The sequence below is a fragment of the Lytechinus variegatus genome, chromosome 4 (genome assembly GCF_018143015.1).
Source record: "Lytechinus variegatus isolate NC3 chromosome 4, Lvar_3.0, whole genome shotgun sequence".
Taxonomy (NCBI): Eukaryota; Metazoa; Echinodermata; class Echinoidea; order Temnopleuroida; family Toxopneustidae; genus Lytechinus; species Lytechinus variegatus.
Genome location: NC_054743.1, coordinates 52,445,897 through 52,472,724, shown reverse-complemented (window position 1 = coordinate 52,472,724; position 26,828 = coordinate 52,445,897). Strand labels below are relative to the sequence as shown.

General features: G+C 34.6%; 1 protein-coding gene across 4 annotated transcripts in view; it reads left to right on the top strand.

Annotated features, from left to right (window-relative positions):
- Positions 1–23,887, top strand: part of LOC121414304 (zinc transporter 1-like) — a 63,182-nt gene extending 39,295 nt beyond the window's left edge. Inside the window, exons 8-9 of one of the 4 annotated variants that reach the window (XM_041607432.1) lie at positions 2,353–2,391; positions 22,716–23,887. In XM_041607432.1, coding sequence (XP_041463366.1) covers positions 2,353–2,391; positions 22,716–22,898 — 222 coding nt within the window. In that variant the 3' untranslated portion in view covers positions 22,899–23,887. Of the gene's footprint in view, positions 1–2,352; positions 2,392–9,268; positions 9,691–11,218; positions 11,537–22,715 lie in introns of those variants that run through there. The other 3 variants (XM_041607435.1, XM_041607433.1, XM_041607436.1) reach the window with 3 other exon arrangements.
- Positions 23,888–26,828: the final 2,941 nt, after the last annotated feature.

The following is a 26,828-nucleotide window of genomic DNA, read 5'->3' as shown; positions in this document are numbered from 1 at the left end:
AGAATCTGCTCCGATCATACATGCCTAGCTAGTAGCCTGCCACACAATGGCAGGAGGCCAGTTCGTTTGCGATGTATTGGGTTAGCAAGAAAATCACCGCAGAACTTTCAAAAGTTTATCGATTTTATTGTTGTCTCTGCTTCGTCATCTATTGTTATTTTGATGAAAAATCGTCACTTTTAAATACATTTTGTTCAATATTCTGAAATACGGGACAAATAGGCGTCCCGGGTAGGGTTTGTCGGGACGCCGGGACAAATAAGCAAAATACGGGACAATCCCGGGAAATACGGGACGTCTGGTCACCCTGGTTCAATGACCTCTTTTCCCGGTCGTAAAAGTAACATCTTTCAAATCATGATTCGGGGGAAAATTGAAACATTGAAAAAGATGCGTTTTTTAACGCGATCAGTTCTAATTTTACGACCTTGAGCATCGCGAATGCGACATTAACCACAATTGAGTTTTGAAACGTCTTTCAATTGGCCATCGCAGTGGAAGCCAACACAAAACAGGTGCCAGAACTGACCTCTCTTGTGATGGGTCAAAATGCGCACTAAAGCTCTGCTGACGAAAGCAGGAAATTTAACTCTTCATGCGTTACGTTCGCATTATTGCACATCCGTAGGCGTGTTTCGTTCGCATTTTTGCACAACCACACATTTCCCATAGACGTCCCCTGTCCCATTGTTTTTCGAACAATTGCACGCCCCGGAACGTAGCTAGCTACAATGTATAGCCTGGGTTTTGTATACCGTACATGTGTACCGATCGATCGATCGCGAGTGCGACATTAGTTTAGCGTTCGACGGATTATCACAGTTTACAAATTACAGAATCGTTGAGTTTTCCCAAAAAATCAATACATCCTGATCGCAGCCAGGAAGTTCATTGAAAAAGGAGAGGATAAAATCAATAAAACCCTCCTCACAAACAATACCATGGCCAGGTTTATTGTTAGGAGTCTGTGACTCATGGCACGAATGTGAATGAGACCCTAAAATAATGCAACACACAGGGGTTTACAGGTGAATGCATGAAGAGTTAAAGATGATCAACATAAATGTAAACAGCTTTATATTTTCCACACTGAAGAGTGCACCACTGATTGTTTCTAATGGAGTTTTCAGTCATGATTCATGTTGCTGATTAAAATTGACATTGAATGCACCCTTGATATTTGGTGTTTCATAATAGGCTGTCTGATTGAAATCCTTCCTCATATATAAAACATTTGAAAACAGGTGTCTGTCTGTCTTCAGGGCTTTGGGGCCTCCTAATATGAGGTGGACGGTGTGAATGACTGAGCAGGGAGGGAATCCCCTTTGAAGTGCAAATTTATTTATGATGTACATTAACCTTATAGTCTAGTGTCATTAGGGGAATTCCCTTGTTTATGCAATAATGGCCATTTTTTTTTACATTCAAACCTGTATGAGCACCTGTGTATAATAAAAAGCCTGACTTTAGTGGCTACCTACATTGTCTCCTATTTGTTATTGAACCAGTCTGTAAAAGGTTGAATGTCCACTTGTTTTTTTTTTGCATTCATTGGCCTTAATAAACAGGATTGGTCAAGTACTGATCATGCCTTTGTTTTTCTAAATTTATGTTATTCTTACATTTTGTTTTGGCAAAATACATGTTCTTGTAATATTGTTCATTTGATCCTACATGACTTTACCTTCAAATATTTTTTCAATGCAACATTTTGCTGTACATGTACATGCTCGTCTTTCTAGTTCAAATCATCTTCAATATTCCTGAGTTGTTTTGATTATTAGTAAACCAGTATTCAAAAGTAATACAACGGTTTAACATTGATAGACAGGGAAAAATCAATGCATTTTTAGATTTTTATTGTGAGACTGCATTTTGATCATGTCTCTGACAAAAACAGGGGGTCTTGTGTTTGAATCCCAATCCACACTTTGCCACTCTCGACCCAGGTGCTACATGTAAATGGGTACCCGGTAGGATGTTAAATTAATTTTAGCTGAATATCCAGTACTGTGTGCGCCTCACCGGCGACTGACTGGATAACTCCCAAGGGAGTGGAAGATGTGCACACATTGTTTAGTGGAATGACTGATTGAATCAGATGACCGGGGTAATAATATATCTGTAAAGTGCTCCGACACATCGTTGCAAATTATTAAATGCTACATAAATTATTATTATTTTTGTTATTATTATCGATGGAACATTAATTTTAAAATTGATTCGACTCAGGTTTGATCCAAAATATTGACAAAAAAACTCTCCTGTTACATGTACATGATTAATTTATGTTTTATTATTTCATTTGCATTATTTTTTCTCATTTCCTTCCCATTTTTTGCTTGTCATTAGAACGTTCCTTTAAGGCAGTCCTCTGATGTGGAAGAACAGGTCAGTTGAGTTGTCCCTTTAAACATTGGACAGATGCACACCTTCCCTTTTGCTTCCTTACCCATCTTCATCTATTTATATATCAGTGTGTCTCATCTTGCATCCCAGTAACATATTTTATTAAGTTAGTGTTGTGTTTGTAGACAAGACTACATGTTATCTAGCATGGCACAGACTAGACTGGACATACAGGTGTTAATAATCTTCTCAACTAATTGTTTCATAGTTTGCTGTGCAAACCCTTTCCTTTGTTTGAAGAAAATGGTCTGGATATGCATCATATGGATCCTGACTGGGACTTTTACATGGTGCTAGCATGGAGCTCTGTTAATGGCTCTATGGTGCTAGTCTTGAGTCTCATAAGACCCTCATGTTGATTATTCAGGGTCTTTGTCAGCTTGTATTATCTGCAGACTTCAGCGATGCCATGCTCCTGTTCAACTGCACCACATGCTCAAGAATGTTTCCCCGGAGATGGGTGTTTCTTTTAAACATTATAGCAAAGAGTCTTATATGTATGGAGTAGTAGTAAGTTAAAACCGTGATTTCAAATAATGGTTTAAGGTACGTTTGAAGCCAGTTGTGATTTTTGTTAATCTATATAATATGTTCCTTAAGTTACTGAACAGCGAGGTTTGGTCTTGCAATTTTGTAGGCCTACCTACATGGCAGGGCAAGAGAAAGAAAGCTAAAATTATTCCCTGTTATTTTGAGCAAAAATGCAATACTGAAAGATTTTTTTTTTCTTTTAAAGACTTGCCACTATGTAGTAGTTTTGCTGTCATAAATAAAGTTAATCTTTATTGGAAACAGCTTGTCCCTGTAAAAGCCCCTGTGAATTTGTGTATGATTCTTTATTAGGGTGCGTTCAATGTCCATTTTAAAATTTAAACTACAGCATGAATTATGAACACAAATCAATGGTGCATCTTTCACCGTCAAAAGTTTAAAGCAGTTTATATGTCCATCGTTAACCTATCACATCGCGCTCACAAAGTTTCAAAGTTTTTATTGCATTAGCAATGCTGAAGGTTGTAAAATGAAAGCTGATCATCTTTTAAAACCCCTTTTTCGATATTTAGAATTAGATTTTCTGCCGTATCAAAATCTGAAAGATGTCAACTTCTACGACTGGGAATGGGTATATTTAACACACCTTTGGTTTCTCTGTATATCTGATTGCATTTTATTTTGCGATTGATGTTGCTCTTTTTAAATTTGAAAATCAACATTGAACATACCCTTTATTTGGGCCAATGCATTTACTTTTCCATTTGTGTTCAATTATAGTAGTTTGTACAGTATGTTAGCACATTTGTTAAGAAATTTTAGGTTTCCCTATGGGGTACTAAAGATTTTCACATAGATCTTGAAAAGATCGCCATCATGTACATGGTTTGTTGTGATAATTCAAGAAATTATCTATTGATTTTGTATTTATTACAGAGAATCTGTATTTAACTTATTAGATTTGAGTGGTGAGGTGGGGATCAGTACTTGAAAAATATGTACATGTTGTTGGAGCTTTTTAGGGGATACACTGACTGTTTGTACATATGTGTAGCTTTATACCATCGTCACATTTGTTCTACGGCGGCCGTAACAGCTACATATAGGTGGTTTGAATAAAAATTAATAAAACGACTGTTTTCGACTCGCCGTATGGCCACCGTAGAACAAATGTGACCATGGTATTACTGTTCACTCGTTAGTGATACTGAATTGTAAAAAAAAAACTAACACCAAATGTGTATAAAAGTGTCTGTTGTTGTACATGTCATGTTATCAATGTATTTGTATCATAATCTTAAAGTGACTATTATCAGTCAATTATGACTGTCAAGGGCTATTTCCAATCCATGACATTTAGATACCCTATTTATTGACCTCATCAAGTGTCCCTTTCAGGTCATGTATCAAAATCCTACCAGTTAAATTGATGACAGCCTCTCAGCTTGCAATGAGTATATTAAAATTTCTAGTTAAATTGGGTAAAGTCCATTTTATTTATTTATTCATTTATTTATTTGTTTGTTCGTTCGTTTATTCATTCATTTATTTGTTCATTTTTTCTTGAGGGGGGGGGGCTTAGGCTATGGGAAATAACCCAAACCGTAGAAGCTATGGTACTAGTAGTTCAACATTTAAACAGAGCCCTAAATATATTCAAACCAAATAGCAAATTGAAATGAAGTCATGAAAAGGAACTCCCCATACTGAATCTCCTACTGGCCCCTTTTCCTCACATGACTGTCATTTTACATCATCTTTTGTCATTTTGTTATTTTGTGATTGTAGGTCTTGTTTCGTTGAATTCTAACCATGTTTTAGCATTGTATCAGTTTGCAGTTAATAGGTGGTTTCAAACCGCCTCGATCATAAGAATCCCTGTTAAATCGCGAGAACTTTTTAGGCCAAAAAATGCACATTGATTATTCCTGCATTCAGACCGCCCCGAAGCACACCCTTCGGGATAAATTTCCTGAAGTTAGGAGCATACGCAGTATGCATGGTCTGAAAAGCAGGCAAGGCGTGAGATTCAAAACCACTAGCTCAGCAGCCACCCATGGCGCTCGCGCCTAACTACACGCTGGGCTAAAAGTTCCTGTAAATTGCTTTTACATTGCCAAAATACTTGCGACCTTGGAAAAATCCCCGCGAAAGTTCTCATAAATTTGCCAAGTGCCTACTATTTAGCTGGTATTTTCTTTCGGGGATATTACGCGTAATTTGCTTTCACATTGCCAATATTACCTGGTACTTTCTGATCGTGTAAATTTCTTGATCAGAAAATACCTGGAACTGACAAACTTCAAGGCGGTCTGAAACCACCTAATGTGAAATGCCCTTGTGCACATGTGTACTCTCGTTACCTTTGTGCAAGCCTATAATCCTTTCCCCCACCTGTTCCTTGGATTTGCTCTTGACTTTTGACAAGATTGTTCATAAAATACTCCGTTTCATTTTCAGGGAATCATCCCTGTCAGGATCACTTTCTCTTATCCCTTTACCTTGTGTGAAGTTTGTATTAAAATGAGTCAATCCCTAAATCCTGAATGGTATGAAATAATTGAGATTAAGACTGAACTATTCATTTTTTACCAACATAATAGGATGAAGACAGGACTAGTAATATCAAAGCTTTGGTGAAAGGACAGCAGTATGAATTAGAGTTAATGAGCAGTCATTGAGTTTGTGTACAGCCATTGGGTTGTATTATAGAGTTTAGATTTGGATTTTTGGGGGCATTGGAGTTTGAATTTGGCATCTTGCGCTCTCTCTTGACAATGTTTTTTTTTTTATTTATTTTTAATTCAAAATAGCCCCTTGAGCACTTTAATACTTTACAGCATATATAACAACTGATAAAGATGAGGCCTACATGTATGTAATAAAATTTGAGCCCATTCCATGTTTGAGAAGGATTTAATTTGATCAGGCACATGATCAACTGAAATTGCAATGTAAAATCTGGAAATTCATCCAACAAAACAGATTTTTAGTTTACATGCTCAACATCTAATTGTTTTGGGATACATGGTCTTGAAATGATTGGGAACGGTGACATGCACTTCTTATTGTTAATTTACCCACCATGCAACACTTGCACTGGTTCGACGGTCCCAGACCGATAACAATTGATGTCAGGCCACTTACTATTAATAGAAATATTTACTGGTACGACATGACCAGTAAAAAATAAATCAAACTGATACAAATGATATTTCATTCTTTATTGAAAATAATGATTATCGCTCTGGCATCTTTAAAATAAAAAAATTGCTCTCGTGAATTATGTTGTGTGTGTGTATGTACTGTTTGCATGGTCTCTTTGTGGGGGAGGGGCAACAAAAGACAGCAAAATAAACTCAGGTCTTTATATCTTGTTCTTTATTTTTGGTGACCAGTAAGTTTTTGGTTCTGACCAGTAAACAATGGAAAAACTTGGTATCTACTGGTCCGACATTAGCTGGTTGGACCAGGGGAAAAATGGTTAGTGTAGAGCCCTGATTTTAAAGATATGAGAAAGCAATCTCAAGTGTTTCTCATAACATCTCACATCAGGCATTCATAAAGAGATCTCAGCCAATCAGATGCATTATGCAAGGATTTTACAGTAGCTTATAACAATAGTTAGTGTTAATCACTAACAGTATTTATCATGAAATAATGATAAATAATTATGATATTAATAACATTTTGTTTACCCAGGGTAGTCACTTTAGTTAGGAAACTGCTATACCAGCGGGCCCTGCATAGCATAATAATGTTATTGTATACTCCCCATGTCTATTATAGCCCTCAAGAAGAGATGTTATATAACTGAACAAGGTGCCTGAACTAAAGGGGGGAAATGAGAAAGAAAAATACCGGTACATATCCGTTTTCAGGTCTCATGTATGTACTTTGGGTGATAACCCCATCTATTTAAATACATGTACCCTCACTTCATTTTTATATAGGGTATCTTTATTAGTGGTCCTAAAATACTCTTCTACATGAAAAACCTATTAACAAATAATTCATGTTAAAAAAATGCTTTATTTCAAACAAAATAGAATTAAAAGGAAATCATAATCATGAATAAATCTCCCATTGGCAGTAGCTCAAATTTATTTCATCCTACCAAGCAGATTAATTCAAATAATCTGTAGATAATAACTATCTTTTATGTTGTATTGTCATAAACTTGAATTTCTTGAAAGCCTGTCCTAATTTTTAGTGTCATAAGGAGAGAGATGTGACATCACACATAGACCTTTGCTCGTATTGCCATATCTCCATATATAGCATTCATTTTCTTGACATTCAGATACTCGTAACTTTTTATTGTTTTTCCAAGTTTACTCAAACTTTTGTTATTAGATTTTTTCTGCTTTCACACTAGCTAACTTATTCCAACTGTTTTATTCTAATGATGTATTCAGTTTCATTATGTGAAAGTGCATATTTATACAATAAAAGAAAAAAAAATCCTTGAATTACCTACATTACATGTATTTCCAAGTAAGTAATAAATAAGAACTTTATAAAACATTAATTGAGCTTTCAGCTGTCACCTTTTTTATTCTAAGAGAAGAAAAAGTTTGCCAGAGTCATTACAAAGTCTACACTGCATGTATCCTTGGAATGCAGTATTAATATTATTGCATGTCCCTTGCATGTGCATCATGGTTTGTAATTTATTCAGATATAGCATGATTTTGGCACTTTAATTGATAACAAAGAAGTTATAGTAAGTAAATCTCTTGAAATCTAAGCAGCGAGCAAGGTTTAAAAAAAAATATATTTTTTAACTTCATTAGAATAAAAAAAAATTGTTTCAAATTTGTTTTTCACTATACAAACGTAACTCAAAATACAATGTACCCCATAATGTTATTGCTTTTTCATGGCAGTTTAGTTTATAATGTTTACTCAGAGATTGATTATACCTGATTTGCATGACTAGAATTAGGAACAAGGAAATGTGATCTGGAAGTAACAATCTTGTTTTATATGAATATATAATTCCTCTCTTAAACATAAAAAGTCTCCACTCTCCACTACAGAAACTTTGCAACATATAACATTGTGATCTGAATAGCTGCTTTTAAGGGCAGTTTAATAGAAACTGAAATATAGAGCTGTACCACTTATTGGCAATTTGACTGAAATAACAATTTATGATACTCATTTCCCTGAAATTGGTATGAATATGACATAAATCTATGTTTGCTAATATCTACATGTAGAGAAAAAAACTTTTCATTAAGGGCATTTAATCCATGAACTGCATCATTTTAGTAAAAAATAATCAAATGGGGGGGGGGGTGACTTTCATATAAAATTGTTTGAGGACGATTAATTTGTTCAGAGGTTTACATGACCCAGCAGTATATTTGCGATGCATTTGAAAAAAAAAATCATTGAGGATGTCATAAAAGTGTTTGGATATGATGAATTTATCACCTGCATGTATAATAACTATTATTTTAAATGATAGTCATTATGCCAATTGCATTTTTTATTGGCTTGCCCACCCCCCCTCCACAGATATGAAAAATGAACTGTTTAAAATCATACCCGTATCCAAGCATTTTAATGCATTCAACATGAATGCAGGAATGATTATTAAGATGTTTATTCTGTCAAAAAGGGTACTTAAAACATTGTCATTGGCATATAATTCATTTATCAAATTCAGTTGAAATATTTTCATAGTCATTTACAAGTACATGTATATCTCTTTACATTTTTCATTCTTCATGTGCTGTTATGCTGGAATTTTCGTTTCACCACTACCACCATCTCTTCAAAACTTGTTTGGATCTTCTCATCTTTTGGTGATGGTTCAATTCATGGTGTGTCTATCAACGCCTGTCTACTATCTTTAACATCTGTCTATTCTCATTGGCTATCACTTAACACCTCTGTGTATTGTATGACTAATTATATAATCTAAATAAATGGAATCATAATCAAACATATAATGTATGTATGAATGTTAATTGTGAATTGTAATGAAACCTGGTAACTAATTGCTGGTGGAAATATTACAATGGATGTTAAATGTGCATGTCGTTTGTTGGTTTTGTTACTCACTTTTATCCCTGTAAAAATCTGTATATTTATTTGCACTGTTATGCTGTGGTAATTAATAAACTCTCTGTGTTCATTATTATGTGTACCTTTTCAATGATATTTTTACATTTCTTGTATTTGTGTTCGTACACCATATGATAATACTGTCTCCAACAATTTATGTTTGTTGTTGTATTACACCTTCATGTACGTAATTGTGGCATGTTGTATCAAACCTTTCACTGTGTGGCAAAAATAATCATCTATACTATAATTTATTCCATTATGTTTTGTCCTAATCATAATGAAACAGATGAAAATCATCAAACCAGACACAAAACCAGAGCCTAAAGCTGAACCTCTTAAGAGAGATATTTCAACTCAAACTAATACAGAAGAAATGGACAAAAGGGCTCATAATACATTTCATATACCATTCCCAATTAAACTTCATTTAGTTTCTACAGTTTAGTATGACACTGTTTTGAGATGACAGAACAAATACATGAAGAACATTTGTCCCATATTTATGTAAAGGATGCCATTGTCATCTGCTATTTTGCTGACGCACAACTTGCATCAGTGTGAGGTGAAGTAGGTCTTCCTGAAGCTACATGTTTTAGGAGTTCTACTGTTATTACATCAACACTCATCTACAGCAAACTTGCATGAACAGTCCACATTAAAATCAGGCTTATCTTTAGGGTACATGTACAGGGAGATCCAGGATTTATTTGGGAGATCCAGGATTTATTTGGGAGCAAACATCTGACAATCTTATTTCTTAATATTATTTAGGATTTATTCTCATGATTTACAATTGTTTTGTCGTACACTGTATTACAAGCAATAGAATTCAATTAATACATTTACATCAATGTTTCTAAATATAGTATATTGGAACTATATTACAGTAACCTTAAAAAGGGGGTGATGACACAAAAGTTCAAGGGTCATCACTATTCTAGATGCTCTTATGCATCTTGTACACTCGGCAAAAAAAGTTCTTGGACACTTATAAAAGTTAAAATATGCCATGTAGATATTTTATTAAAAGGCAAATTATTGTATGTCAACATGACCAGACAATATTCCTCTTCCAGCATGACATGACATTTTCATGTGAACAGTCGTGCTTGGGTGGTTAAAGGCTTTAAACAATAGCAATGTCAGTAAAAGAAAATTGCAAGAAATGGATCAGTAATTGCATGGCTGGTTACAGGCAGTAAACAATAGCAATGTCAGTAAGAGAAAATCGCAAGAAAACGATCAGTCATTGTTTCAGTTGTGAAAGTTTATGTGGCATAAATATCCATTAAACGATAAAAGCAAAGTTAAAGTCAAATACCACTCTAAAAGTGAAGAAATAGTTATCCACCTTGGATGCATCACTATTCCACTGGAATTTTAAGTCAATTAAAGTTAGTCGATAAAAAATGTCAAATTTCAGTATCTTGGCATAGGCAAAAGAAAATTCAATATCTCGTTTGTACACCCTGGCTCTGAATGAGTGCAGCACATCGATGTCCCGGTCTCTAATTTCATCAGTAGCCAAATACCGCTGGTTCAAATTTAAAATTGTTGTTGGTGAAACTTGGAAATATCAAGCCACTTGTCTAAATGACTGCCCAGACTGCAACATTCCTATTGCTCTTGCATGCTCTTGGTTGGAAAGCTTCATCTTGAAAGTGAGTGTCCATATGATCCATATCATTATGCATCTTATGATGCATCCCTAATCATTCAGTTCAAATGATAACAAGCTGTTGAAATTGTTGAATGTATGCCTACAGGATGGCCATGATCATTAGCATTTGAATGGTCCATTTCTTGCAATTTTCTTTTACTGACATTGCTATTGTTTAAAGCATTTAACCACCCATGCATGACTGGTCACATGAAAATGTCATGTCATACTGGAAGAGGAATATTGTCTGGTCTTGATGACATACAATAATTTGCCTTTAATCAAGTATCTATATGAAATATTTTAATTTTTTAGGTGTCCAAGATCTTTTTTGCTGAGTGTATTTTTTGTCCCCCCTCCTAATAAAAAATTAGAAGCACATATCCCTTTTGCACCCCATGAGCTGCACTGGATTTGCCAAAGTCTGAATGAAAATCCTAAAAGTGAGCTTTACCAAAATACAGGGAGATTGCATTGCAACCCATTGTATCCAACAATCACTGGTAGTGACATTTTTCTTGGAGCAGTTAGGAATCCGAGGATTTGATGTATATTACTTTTACTCCATTATTGTAGAGTGGCCCGATGGATCTTCTGCAAGGAGGGAACTCTAGGGCACCGAAACATAAAGCATTTGGTATTCCGGATATCCCTTGTGCATGCTCATGCTTTTCTGAGAATTCTTTAGATGTTTCTGTTTCATACACATTATGCTCTGTTCCACATATAAGTTAAGGGATCTTGCTCGTACCATTGTTAGATTTTCAAAGTGGCACCAACGAATGATTTTGTGGATCGTTGGGTACAGGTGTACATTGAGGCCGTTCTCATTATGCTTTCTAGAACTGGTATACTGGAAACCGATTCAGGAAAACCAGTTTGGAAGATCGCTTTGCTAGCGTTCCCACTTGATCACACGAAAGTGGTTTTCAAAATAACTTCACGTGAAGCGATCTTGTTGCTATGGAAATGCTCTCATTCGGGCGACACATTTCGCGTGAAATTCGAAACAGCAGCGTAGGCATTCTACACCTGTCTTGTGGAGTAGCACACTTGTAATGCGCGAAGATCGCTTCCCGAAGAACAGTTGTGTCCTCACATAAGCTATTGATATTGATAGATCTGCTCTAAAGTCTTCGCTTTCAGATGAATACAGTAAAACATTTTTTTGTGTGTGTGTTTGGCCAAACACTTCCTTGTATATTCAAGGTATTGAAAAGAGCTTCCACCAAAAGAAAAAAATTAATGGGTACAATAGTAGCAGCAGCCTGAATTTAGTGATTTCAATCTTAATTCTTAAAAGAATCTGTTGTAACGATTCTCTACAATGATTGTCATTTTATCTGTCAGAAATTTGTTAGCCTTAGTATACATAACCAGATTTTGTAGTCAAGCCAGTTATTTAGTCAAGGAAAAAGGTAGTTCCATATGTACGAAATGTATTTTAAAAAACTGCCCAATAAAGCAATATCTTTAATAGATCAAAATGAATATTTATTCTTCCTCCTACTGGAAAAACACTCATTGAAAATGTTGGTTGATCCCTTTTCATTTATCTATCTGTTTGCCCAGATAGATTTTGAGAGTAATAATATGTGTCAACAATCGTCAGCCAAGCAAAGAGCAAATAGAATTTTTACAATTATGATAATCAGTTGATATACATATATGAATGCAGAGATCAGAGTACTATACTTAATTCTTTACCTAATTCAATGAGATATCAAAGTGATTTATGTACATTCAGGAGATCCCTCAAAGCATAAAAAACTAACTTTGAACTAATGGTCCAAACTAAATATCTCGATTACTTTGTTCTTATATACCTTTCACTATTTCTTCTTTGAGCGCATAGGGACATGCTATGCTATGTGTGATGCGCTATACAAGAATCGAGCATTATTATTATTATTATATTCAGATCTAATTCTTTCAGTGTTTCATTCATTTTGATGCATAACTGTGACACAAAATGATTGTTTTCATTCAATCATGAACCACTATTTTTCCCTTTATTTATGTCATCTGATAGATGAAACTTCTAGAAAATCTGTCTCATGATAATTTAAAGATAGTTTGATCCCTCCCCCAAAAAAGGCATTACTGTTTTGGTATGCATTGTACTGTACTGTTTAACTTTCTTTTCTTCCTTTTTTCTACTCTTTATTTTTTTTATTTGAAAAAAGAATCAAGAAGTTGTTCTTTTATGCTGTAAATATACTCTTGCCATTGTACAAAAAGCAAGATGCTTTTGATTACTTTGACTATCTAGTCGCAAAAAAAAGAGTTCTGTCTTCTAAAATGGAAAGATATCTGTAATACATTACAATGAAATCTGTATGCACTTTTTATATTAAAACATTTACATCCAGTTTTCATTTAGAGTCGGTTAAAAGCGGTAATAAGAATGGACTCAATGCTTCATCTGTTCATCATACATGTACTTATAGTTTTGTGAAAATAAAATTTACTTTTGTGTGGTGTGGTTATGTATGTTGTAAGAGCAAAGGACTACATGTATATCAACTTTATACCTTTAGGTGTTTATTTATGGTATAGCCTTCTCTATTTTGTTGCCAAAGACTTGATTATAGAACAATAAGTCATAATATGCCTTCACATATATACCTCATCATTGTAATTAATATTCATCTGTGTATAAAGTGATTCATTGCTTGTGTGCACCTGTATATCTGTAGCTTTCTTTGGGAGAAGGTTGTGACATATTCATGCTTATTTCATGTACGGCACTTTCCATAGCCTATGCGCACATTATGAGTGTCGTCATGGGGGAGGGGAAGGGTGGGGGGGGGAGAGGTTCAATCACCACATGACTTTGCTATGGTTTACTGTCCAAATACACACAAATGGCATGCCCTAAGCGCATTATTTATTCCATAAAGCCAATAAACTTAGTTTATCAAAATACAAAAACTAAATGTATCGATTGATAAACTTTGTTCTTCACATTTTAAATTGAAAAACTAAGTTTATCACTTAAAAGTAAACCTTGTTTCTCATCGATAAGTTGAATTTTTCAAGTGTTAAACTAGTATATCGGCATAAAACTGAGTTTATCTGCAATAAGTTGAGTTCATTGCTTTTATTGGACAAGTGGCGCACCATATACCTCTGTTTTTGTATAAAATATTCCTTTAGTAAAGTGTGGAACATACAAGGACAGGGCCCTGTAATATAATAGAAACAATTGTATTACAGTGATTCTTTACGAGTACTGTAATGCCACAATCACACAAGTGAATCTGATCTTATTTGTTTCAGGGCCCTGTGGTTCATAATAATATCCAAGTCCTTTGGAAGCGCATAGAGACATTATTCATAATTGTGATATGCGCTATACAAGAACTGTTTATTATTTTTATTTCACTTCATAGTGAATTGAATATTTATCAAGTGTATACCAGTCACTGTCTGTTAAAATGTTTTACAATCATGTTCCATAAACATTGTACATGTTCTTCTAAATGTCTACTCTTACAGATGCTAACTTTGTATTTTGATTACAAATGTTTATGTTTTCTGCACAATCGAGCTGTTTTTCTTCAATTTCTGACTTAAAAGACCCCAAACCACTTCCCTTTATTAGTAATATTTTGAAATAAATGTTATATTTTCCAATATTACAATAATATGAGCCAGCATGAGAGTGGTCAGGAGAACTGGATGGATATTGGTTTTCAAAATCAATTTCATTTGTTCCAACAACCATGCATGTACTTGTAAAGGTGACCACACACCTTACGATTAGTCTGCGACTCAATTTTGGAATGAAACAGTAAAATTTGATACTAATATTTAGACTTGGAGTATCTTACTGTCATTTTACGAATACCTATGTTCAAATATGTGACTATGCTATAATCCTTCTTAGAATAAAAGCAAATTTAATATCTATTTGTACTGACGTCATATTAGTCATACAATTGGCTATGATTTGAAACTAATTTGGCCTTTACTCTAAAATAAAGGCTTACAATCTTTCAAAATGGTTATATTAGTATTCTTTCAATTAATTTTAGCATCGAACAAAATGACATGTTCCATTTACATTTTTAGAAAATGGGCAAAATGCGATTTTTTTTCAAAATCGGATCGCGAACAGTCGTAAAGTGTGCGATGGTCTTTAAACTACATGGAGATCTCATGCAAAGTGTTGCATAATAAAAAAAAAAGCTAAAGTGCTCTGTGTATTGAATTTAAAAAGTATTCTTCCTCTCCCCTCTGTAATGTAGGCTCATGCTAACTATATTAATATTTCTGTGTGACTTTGTTTGTCTAATAATTAATCAGGTATTTGCATGGAATATATATAATGCAGTGTTGCTATTCACATACATTGTACATCTATTAACAGTCTTCTTACAATTAATATCCACTGAAAACCATACAAGGATTCAATGTATATTGTACGACATTCATGCTTTTCATGATTGCTTTCTTTTTTCTTTTTTTTATATATATTTGAGCTACATTTAGTGGTTGATATTCAATCAAATAATTTGTTGTTTTTGCAACAAAAGAATTTTTTTTCTAATTAAAGAAGTTTTCAAAATATTTGTTTTGTGTAATGCTTAGCCCTTTCCAACTCCATATTTCTTTCATTCTTTGTGCTTTTTAAAAATAGTTCTCTCTAATTAAATACATGTAGAACAATGATCATGCATTCATTTAATCATTCATTTAAAAAAACAATTACCCATTGTATTACAAAGGTATGTTCTTTAATTATGTATATGGGTAGATTGGAGAGAATGGCCAGCTCATAAATGTGTGTGGGGGAAAATGATTAGGAGATTACACTAGTCGGCCTCTTTTCTAGAATGTGTTCTTTGTGGCTTAGTAAGGAAGTAATTGAATTAATAATGATTCACCTATTGATTTGATGTGTTCCTATTGTCCCAAACTGTAGGCAAAATACATTATATTAAAGTTTGAGATTTCCTTATAGTGGAGTCAAGCTTTGGCAAATGCTCAACTTTCTCTGTTTTGAACAAAGCTAAATGAACTTCAATATTTTCTGTAAACAATTGGTTAGAGTTGAAATATTTTCATACATCTATTTATTTTTTTTCAAATACATACTTATTGTGTTTAAAATTAAAGAAAAACAAGAACATTGCATCATTACATAATGTAATGTCTCTCAGAGAAGTCAGAAGTAATGAGGAATTTCTAAAGATTTGTTGTTTGAGTTTGAGTCATGATTGTCTGCCACCTTTCAGAACAATATAAACTACATGTAACTCTGTCTTTGATAGTCGACTTTCCGGAGTCGAGTATTCACCTCAATCAAAGTAATTTTTGAGACCAGATTATTGAAAATGTGTTTTATATCGTTTTTTGAAGTTGAATTTCTCTTAAGTCAAACAGTTATCCATGGTCTCAAAAATTTGACTTAGGCAGAGTTTACCTGTGTGTAAATTCTAGAAAGTATGGACTGAAAGCATAGTCTACTTGTAATGATAATCTTGTTAATATACACATTATGATGTATCAATGTAGGTATATTAAGTATTAACTATATATCGATGCTTGATTTGTTTTGAAGTAGAAAAACAACTTTTGTTAACTTTTCATATTTATTCATTTTTTGAAGTGTGTGTGTTGTTTTATGATATAATTTGTAAATAATAAGTAGTACTCATATAGATGCACATTCAAGTATTCTACCATATCTCCATGCTCAAATTTTTGATATGCTTGCAGTGCAGATTAATCTTAACACTCTTCCACACCTTCTTGCTCAGGCTTTTGGTTATGATAAGGGATGTCTTTCTCCTTTATTTTTCTTGGGTTTTCTTATTATTTTTGTTGTGCTGTGGGGACATTATTGGTAATAATTTTGTTTAATGAAATTGTTGTATCATTTTTCCATTTATTGGATGAAATATTCAAGTCGAGGGTAGTAATGATTAAATGTTTATGACACCTCCCATTTTCCAATTTTAACATTGAAGGTTTAAAAAGGTTTATTTTTCTTGAGTATAGGCATAGTATTATATCACACCTGACATAAATAGGGTCTCACTCCTAATTCCTTTACCTCTCATCATGTCATTATGACCATCAACATGAATCACAGAAATCCCTTTCACACTGGGGAGTTTCATCAAACAAAGTCATTTTCACTGACTAAATTGTTGTGAGCCAATCAGCTTCAAGGATTTCAGTAGCTTATAACAATAGTAAGTGAATATCAGTGATTGTTTCATGAAATGCTCAAGCTGTTCATTCCTTTCCTATATGGGTGATTACCGTGATATATATATTTAATCATGATCTCTTGTTGATCTGATTTCTGTTGTACACAATTATTTTTATCTCCAGCTAATCTCTGACTAATTTGCTTGCAAGTTATAGGATTTCAGTATCTTTTAACAAGTACCATAGTTCATTTATTTATTTTGTTTTAAATAAATCAATGGTTTGTGAAACATGACCCTTGTATTGTATTTAGATATTCAGAAATGGGACTTTTTTTATATAAAATGGTTATATTCAGGGTTTTAAAAAAACTGGTATTAAACACCGTCTTGCTCTCATGTGTTGTGTCTTATGCTTTTTTTAAAGTCCTTGTATTTTGTCCAAGAAATTGGTCTATATGAATAGTTCAATGAAGTGATGTTTGCATTAATAAATCGTGTGGTTTAATTCATGGCTGCATTCTCCTATGTCTCATTTATTGCTTCCATACTCTATATATGAATATTATCAGCATAATATCATAGCATGCTTGGGTTTGTAATATCATATTTCACTTTTAAAATTTTTTGGGTCTTTGTGGATTCACTTTTTTGAAAAAAATAATCCCTTTTCATTGAGGATATTAGTAAAGATATATATAGGAAGAAGAACAAGAGGAGGAGGAGAAGAAGGAAGAGAAGAAGGAAGAGGAGAAGGATAAGCGGTGCTAGTACTGGTGATAGTAGTAGTATAGTAGTAGTAGTAGTATTAGTAGTAGTAGTAGTAGAAGTAGAAGTAGAAGTAGAAGTAGTAGTAGTAGTAGTAGTAGTAGTAGTAGTAGTAGTAGTAGTAGTAGTAGTAGTAGTAGTAGTAGTAGTAGTAGTAGTAGTAGTAGTAGTAGTAGTAGTAGTAGTAGTAGTAGTAGTAGTAGTAGTAGTAGTAGTAGTAGTAGTAGTAGTAGTAGTAGTAGTAGTAGTAGTAGTAGTAGTAGTAGTAGTAGTAGTAGTAGTAGTAGTAGTAGTAGTAGTAGTAGTAGTAGTAGTAGTAGTAGTAGTAGTAGTAGTAGTAGTAGTAGTAGTAGTAGTAGTAGTAGTAGTAGTAGTAGTAGTAGTAGTAGTAGGAGTAGGAGTAGGAGTAGGAGTAGGAGTAGGAGTAGGAGTAGGAGTAGGAGTAGTAGCAGTAGCAGTAGCAGTAGCAGTAGTAGTAGTAGCAGTAGCAGTAGCAGTAGCAGTAGCAGTAGCAGTAGCAGTAGCAGTAGCAGTAGCAGTAGCAGTAGCAGTAGTAGTAGTAGTAGTAGTAGTAGAGGAGGTAGAAGTAGTATGAATGGTATTTCCTTTCCAAAGTTAAATTCTCATTAAATAAACTTTACAACTCTTCAGAAATACTAAATACCTAAGATGGTTTTCATATTTGATTTATTTTTACTTTTCTTATTTAATCAAACTTAATGTTTCTTTACTTGGTGATTAATTTGTCATACTTGAATTGAATCATGAATCATATAACTAATGTTTGCTTGTATCTATTAATACATAAATAAACCAGCTCATACTCACTTAATACAATAAAGTGAAATGGTCTGAAAGACATCAATGTCGTAGTAAAATTGCTATATTCATGGAAACTAGAGTGGAAATACACTGTTGTCCTCTTTTCCTAATCCTTTCATAAAGAAACTGTCTGAAAATAGAAACAAAGCTATGACTTGTTTCGGCTCAATACCATCACTTAATTGGCAGAATACCAAAAGAGAATGTTACAAATTTGATGAAAACTGCAAGAGAATTTAGATTAAAGACCACATCTGATTTTACTTTAGAACTAAACCATTTGTTTTTAGAGCTAGATGGACAGTCTACCGGAATATTGGTCTTGTTGATGTTAGATAGGACATGATGATGGTGGTGGTGGTGGTGATGGTGATGATGATGATGATGATGATGATGGTGGTGGTGGTGGTGGTGGTGGTGATGATGGTGTAATGATGATGATGGTGGTGATGTTGATAGTGATGATGGTGAGGATAATGGTGATGGTGGTGATGATTATGATGGTAATAATGATTTTAATGATCTTGTTGATGTGGGGGTGGTATTCCTCAAGTTCAATTCAAAGAATAATTATCTTCCAGAACATTTGAATCTCTTGCAGATAAATAGAAAACTTAAGTATGCATAATTCTATGTCATGTATATCATCATTCCTGACTGTGAACAGCAGAACAAGGTACAATATTCCCTCCATTAAATTTCACTTCATTTTGTTATGAATTCTATCGTTGAAAGTTAAAACACAATATTTCTGTTCTTTTTTTGTTTTTGTTTTTTTACAAAACACTAAATGTGATTTTGAATTTTTTCTCAAAGCAAACTATTTATGCTGCCACAATGGAAGTTGTGTGAGTTGCTTGACATTGATTGGTTTTGTTCCATGATGCTGGCATTAACCAAATGAATGTTCTGAATTGAGATTATTCTCTCTCATAAAAAATTGAAAATTCGATGCACTGCTGTGTCCCATCTTACAAAGCGTTACTATTGATCCAATTAACCTCGACTATGGAAATCCATCAGTGTCATAATTTTTTTCTATAGGAAATTTGCCATCAATAAGAGATGCATCCTGAATTTTCAAGAAAACAATAAATGTATGAATATACATCATATCTCCAAAATATTTTAACATGTATTTTGTATGTTGACGTTGCTGGCTTTCCATAGTTGTTGTTGATCGAATCAATCTCAATTCTTTGTAAGACGGGGCCCTGTTATCTTGCAATAATTTGTTTTCATCTAAGTACTCTGTTTATGTTTGCCAATACTGCAACATTATGATGATATCAACCCATTCACATTGATAAGCCTCAGAATATTGCAGTATTGTGGTATTTGAGAGGTTAGAATTTGGCCCTCCCCCCGGGGGGGCCACTTCCATTCACGAGTGGATACCATGCGCGACCATGGGGTCTCGAAAAGCACCCTAAACACGTAATTTCTATATTCCGAAAATGCACCCCTTAACAAGTATTGGCGTGTGAAACCCTACCCTTAACAAGTATTGGAAACAAAATGATACTCTTGGCAAATATTTCCTGAAATGAACCCCTAAACAAGTACAGGAATGTTTTATTGTTACGGGTCCTTCGGTCGTCGGCTTTACATTATTTAATGGTTTAGTACGACCCCACCTTCTGTACCCCGCGCAAATCGGACTCTAAACACGAAGCGTTGGGGCAAAAAGGACACCCCTTATAGAACATTTTAATTTTGTTTTATCATCCCCGCAAATTCGACCCAAAACACGTAATTTTCCTAGCGAAATAGATACCCTTTTTTCATTATTTTTGTGTTTTTGACACCCTTATCACGTTACGTACGTAACGTGCCCTATCGTGAAAAAGACATCCTTTTTACGTGTTTTTTTGGTCGCGCATGGTATCCACTCGTCAATGTAAGTGGCCCCCCGGGCCCTCCCCAAAGTGGGAATTTAAATGGCCATTCTCACATATGAACAGGGTGCAATTTGCTTATCATAAAAATAAGCATTTAAACCAAAATACTAGTTAATTCATGCACCCCTTGTTTATTTATGCCATTGAAAGGTATAGTTAATTAATATGAACAGAGTCACTTGTGATTTCTCATCGTCAGTGGGAGGGGGAGGGTAGGTAGCATGCACATCAAGCTTTTGTTGAGAGGGGGGGGATAAATCATCGTCAGAATGGGGGGGGGTAGCATATGCACATAAAGCTATAGTTTTAGGGAGGTAGCATGCATCATAGGGGGGGGGGGGTGGTAGCATGCACATCAAGCTCATGTTGGGGAGGGGGTAGCATGCAGTTAAAGCTAGTGTTATGGAGTAGCATGCATCATCAGATAGGAGGGGGGGAACCTGCATATCAAGCAAGTGTTAGGGGGTAGCATCCATCGTCGGGGGGGGGGGGGGAGGGGTAGCATGCATATCAAGCAAGTGTTAGGGGGTAGCGTCCATCGTCGGGGGGGGGGAGGGGTAGCATGCATATCAAGCAAGTGTTAGGGGTAGCATCCATCGTCGGGGGGAGGGGTAGCATGCATATCAAGCAAGTGTTAGGGGGTAGCATCCATCGTCGGGGGGGGGGGGGTAGCATGCATATCAAGCAAGTGTTAGGGGGTAGCATCCATCGTCGGGGGGGGGGGGGTAGCATGCATATCAAGCAAGTGTTAGGGGGTAGCATCCATCGTCGGGGGGGGGTAGCATGCATATCAAGCAAGTGTTAGGGGGGTAGCATCCATCGTCGGGGGGGGGGGGGGTAGCATGCATATCAAGCAAGTGTTAGGGGGTAGCATACATCGTCGGGGGGGGGGGAGGGGTAGCATGCATATCAAGCAAGTGTTAGGGGGTAGCATCCATCGTCGGGGGGGGGGGGTAGCATGCATATCAAGCAAGTGTTAGGGGGTAGCATGAATCGTCCGGGGGGGGGGGGGGTAGCATGCACATGAAGCTAGTGTTAGGGGGTAGCATGAATCGTCCGGGGGGGGGGGTAGCATGCACATGAAGCTAGTGTTAGGGGGTAGCATGAATCGTCGGGGGGGGGGGGTAGCATGCACATGAAGCTAGTGTTAGGGGGTAGCATGAATCGTCGGGGGGGGGTAGCATGCACATAAAGCTAGTGTTATTACGGTATAAACATGTATCAATCACAGTATGAAAGCTGACTTACATTACTATGAAAGCATGGAGATATTACTGTAATTTGATTGTTCACTAGCACAACACCAAGGAATCACATTGGATGATCAATGATTTTCACATTTTAAAAGAGAGTGTTATTAAAAGAACATGGAAAAGGATATATTGATTGACAATTACATCATTTATATATCATTTATTTATTCATTTCTTTTCATTTATATAATTGTGTTTTGTTTATTTCATTCATTCATTTACCTAATAATTCAGTTTGTGTATGTGCATTAAAAAAATCATTTTCTATTCATTTATTCATCCTTTCTTAATTTATGTACTCATAATATATTAATTTATGTGCATCATTTATCTGTATAATTATTCATTTTCAGTTCTTGTAATTTTGAAATTTATTGAATTTCATTCAGGTTATTGTGAAATTTCTACCTACATCTATATTTGCTCATCCATTTTCTTCCAAATTATACTTATTGATTTTCCCCTTTGTTTTCCATTACTTGCACTATTTTTTTAAAATGTTCTCTGTTTTTTTAAAACCCTTTTATCAGGGGGGGGGACACAATGATTGTAATACCTTCCAATAAGCCAGTTCATATTTACCTTATAGGCAATTTCATACAAATGCATGACCTTTCCTAATGTACACATTGTTGTTTTACACTGGATCTAATGAAAAGCACAATTTAAAAGAATATATTAATACTCAAGACATCAAAGTTGGTGCGTATCTCATTGAATATTAAACTGCCATGTCACTAATGACCTTATGATGATCATGTGCAAAATAAAACTGGTTTACTATGAAAAAATTGCTTTTTCTGTGCATTTTTATTGAATTTTTCTCTCTTTGTGACAGCTGTTTAAATAAAAATTAATTTTCATATATATCCAGTCAAAAAAATGTATTGTTTATCCCAAATTGATAAGCAAATTGAGACTCATTGCATTGGTCAGTGATGGTTATTCTATTCATCAGATACATATCACCTCCTTGAAAGTAGGACCTGGATCAACCTCGATTTCCAACTATTTCTGCACATTTTCTTGTTTGTTTCTTGAAAGATCACCGGGGCAAATCAATCTTTTCTTTATCGTTAGAAGAGCAAGTGTTCAATGATTGTCTGTCTGTACTCCAACCAAATCAACAATGTGTTTGTTCTTTTTTGTATTGATTTTCATGCAGAGACTGACGCTAGGTGCTAGACTACAGGCCGTTCATAGAATAGAAGAGTTGAATGCTACAATAGTGGGCAGCAAGCTTGCTCAGCAGCTATCAGATAGCTGCTCTGACAAAGACTTTCGGGAGTCACCATGCATGTATAAATGCAAATACTGTCCCCCTGCATGTAAATCAGCTGTAAGATGATGAGATGTCAACCACTTACCAACAGGATCATCCTGGATGAGAATTCCAAAGTCATTTTGGGATTTGAAGAATCATCATGAATGTCAACCTTGGCAATGATGAACAATGACATCCAATATTTTTAATCATTTTTACAGTACTTAGGGTGCATGTATGTGCTTCTTTTTGTGAAGCCATTGAACTTTTTTGTTCCACAGAGTACTGTTTACACTTTTTATTTTTTGAGGCCCAGGTTATTTGGACCTGAGAGAAGATAAGAGCTGGTCTCACCAGGGCATGCTGTTTTTAAAAATAGTGTTGTGCTCTTGATCAAAGTGGAAATGCATTTATTATTATGATGTCATCAAAACATGTTTAGATTTTATGTTGCATCCATGCTTTCCAAGGAATTGTCTTTTTTTTTTATAGAAACACTGATTATAATTGCACATTGCTGTGTTGATATGACAATGACAAGAGACCTTGCTTTGAATATGAGATGCTTGGTATTAAACAGCCCATTATGGGCCAGAAAATAGAAAGTATAAACACATCCTAAGACATATGAGTGTGCTAATAAAAGTAGGTATAATCATTCAGCATTTGAAAAGTTTAATTGATAAGAAGAGTGGTAAAAAGACCACCTGTAGTTTGTCTACCTCTTGGGAATGATGCCATGACAGGCCATCTGTCCATATTGAGTCAATCTGGTCAGATACTCTTTAGTGTATGCCCAAAACACTTGTTATGAAAATAATTCACTGATCAAACTATTGATTCATATTAGGTGGTTTCACATCGACTCAATCACTGAAATATCTGTAATGTATGGGAACTTGTCCAGTCCTAAAACAATCTGATGATTATTTTCTGCGTTAATACCAGCTCTTTGGGGTGAAGTTACGAATATGCATCATGGTAACACTTTGTAATTCCTAAACACGTGAATTGCCTATACCTCGATGTTTGTTAATCCGAAAACGTAAAAGGGTTCATTAAAATCCGAACATTTGTGGCGTTGTTCCGAAGGTTCGTTAATCCGAAAACGAAATAAGGTTCGTTGTTCCGAAGGTTCGTTAGTCCAAAAACAAAATTAGGTTTGTTAGTCATTTCGTTTTCGGACCAACGAACCTTCGGAATTACGAACCTCATTTCGTTTTCGGATTAACACACCTTCGGAATTACAAACCTCATTTTGTTTTCAGACTAACGAACCTTCGGAATAAACCTTCGGAATATCCGAACCTTCGGAATAACGAAGCTTCAGAATTACGAATGTATGCAATGCATCATGGTGTGAAACCTGAAATCATTAGCTTAGCAGCCCACAGAAATCATGTGTAAAATAGTTGCTGGGTTTCCAAGGAAAGTTGATTGTAATTTAATTACTTTCACATTACGAGAATACCTGTGACCTTGGATAAGTCCTAATTTTTTGTGAATTGACTAGTCCCTACTATTTAGTAGGTATTTTCTTTCAGCAATATTACAAAAAATTTGCTTTCCATATACTGGCAGAAATACCTGAACCTTGTACCTGATGTTTTCCAATTGAGGGTAAATTTCCCAAAGAGAGATTTCCTGGTGATTTATTGGTTTTAGACTTGGTCTGAAATTATCTATGGAAATATTATTGATTGATGAGTCCTCTTTTCCAATGCGAAGGGCTGGCATATTTCTCTTGAATATTGCCACTAAAAGAGAGAGAGTAATTCACTGCAATAAATCACTTTAGCAAGGACAGGCTACAAAGAGCACTGAATAAGAAAATATAAGAATAAATAATAAATGATTGAATAGAATACGTGTTAATGATATTTGAATAAATGAACAATAAATTAACTAAACAGATAAATATACAGCTAAAAAGGTAAGTACATGTACATGTAGATTACAAAATAAATCTGTATGTATAAGTGAATCGATGAACTAATAATTATTTCAAATGTACCCACCCATGCATCTCTAAAAAAAATCATAAGAGTATGATAAAAAAATATTATTTGGCAATAAAAAGAAGAAAGAACTGAGATGGATGTGCATGATCTCTTTCGTTTTTTAAGAAATAAAAACTATTTTTTTTTTCACCTCAAAGCCTTTATTGTATTTCAGAGTGCAAAACTGTTTTTGGCATGATGTGAAAGTGGCAAGCACATTTTCTTCTTAAAAACAAGGCTTGATAAATGAAGATAACAAAAAAAGTTTAAAAAGTGAAATGATGCAGAATTGGAAATCAATTTATATAGTTTACAATAATTGACATAATGATGAGCATGCTTCCTTGATAAATTGATGAAGTTTTTTTTTTGCACCAGAGCACTGCATGTACATGTATAGTGATTAGAAACAGTTGCTGCTTATTTGCATTCAACCACAAGCAACAACTATGAGCAACAGTTACTTATCTTACAACCACAAGAAACAGTTTGTTCTGTTATGACCACTTTCAACTGTTTGCATCATTTCTTTTTGTTATTACTAAAAACTTTCAACCAAAAGTAATGTTACTTGTGTTATGACCATTTACTTTGAACTATGATCAATTTAATATATAGCATTTATGAGGCACCAATTTATCTAGTTGCTTATTCAATGATGCACTATATATTACCCTGACTGTAGCTCCAGCTGCTAAAGGTGCTTGGTGCATTCAAGGAATTAATCCTGCCGGTACCCATTCACCTCACCTGGGTTGAGTGCAGCACAATGTGGGTAAATTTCTTGAAGGAAAAATACGCCATGGCTGAGATTCGAAGTAACCTGATTCCTTCTGATTTAAAAACAAAGTGACGCCCCCTTCATCTTATTTACTTCTATAATTAATGTTTACACATATGTCCACAAGCTATTACTATCTACTTTATTTATATTTTGCAAGATTCTTTAATATGAAAAAGAACTTGGCGATATTGTTTTAAATATTACATGATGTATTTAACATTCGAAGAATTTTACTGTTTGAGTGGTTTAAAGTAAATTGATATCCAGTCACTCACAAGTGGTGTTTATTAAAAGTGCATTGCACTGTTAACTATCTTGATGAAAGTTTAATGCACTGTGTAAAATCCTAGATATCAATCACAATAAAGAAAGTGTGAACAAGCATGCTTAAAAAATAATAATAATAATAATAAAATGTGTGTCCCCCTGAGAGTAAACATATCTTTTTTAATTTCCAGCTTTCACTTTTATTATTTAATTACATTTCATCATTGTCGAATCATCAGTGAAGTGGCAATATTAAACCAGTACCAGGTAATAGACTATCATATCCTAAGAAATTCTGTTATCTTTCTCAATATTGGAAAGATAATTACATCCAGACTGGTCTGGGAGTGTCCCATCAATTTGACTATTGGTAATATAAAACAGTGATGTGAATCCAAACTAAATGATTGGATGAGTTCCAATCACTGGTCTTTTGGTTTGAGACGAGGATGGGATATCAAATAATATGGATCAATATCTTGTAACACATCATTTTGATTTGGCATAAGAATAATAACACACAATTGTTACCATACAGTTTATATGCTCTTCACTGTTCTGAAGTTACCTTGTGTGTTTCACTCTTCTCATGATGATAATGGCTTTTAGTTACTTAATGTGCTACAAGTATTACAATCAAAGATTCAGGTCTCAGGGATGGTCGTATCATTCTTAAATTTGTAATAATGTGATTTTGCTTTAAGTATTAAGTTTGAGCTGAATTTCATGTAAGATACAATCTACATCACTATCTTATGAAGCATATGATACACATCATTTTGTTGAGGCATTATAATAATTACCCACACATGTCACATTTTGAAATAGTTCAAATACGCTTGGCTATGCCTTGGGCTTGTTACAACTGTTCAAAAACTACCGTGTTTGTAATTTTTACTACATGTAATATAATGTCAACAATTTTACAAACTGGCATAAACCTCAGCTAGTATCCAAAACACG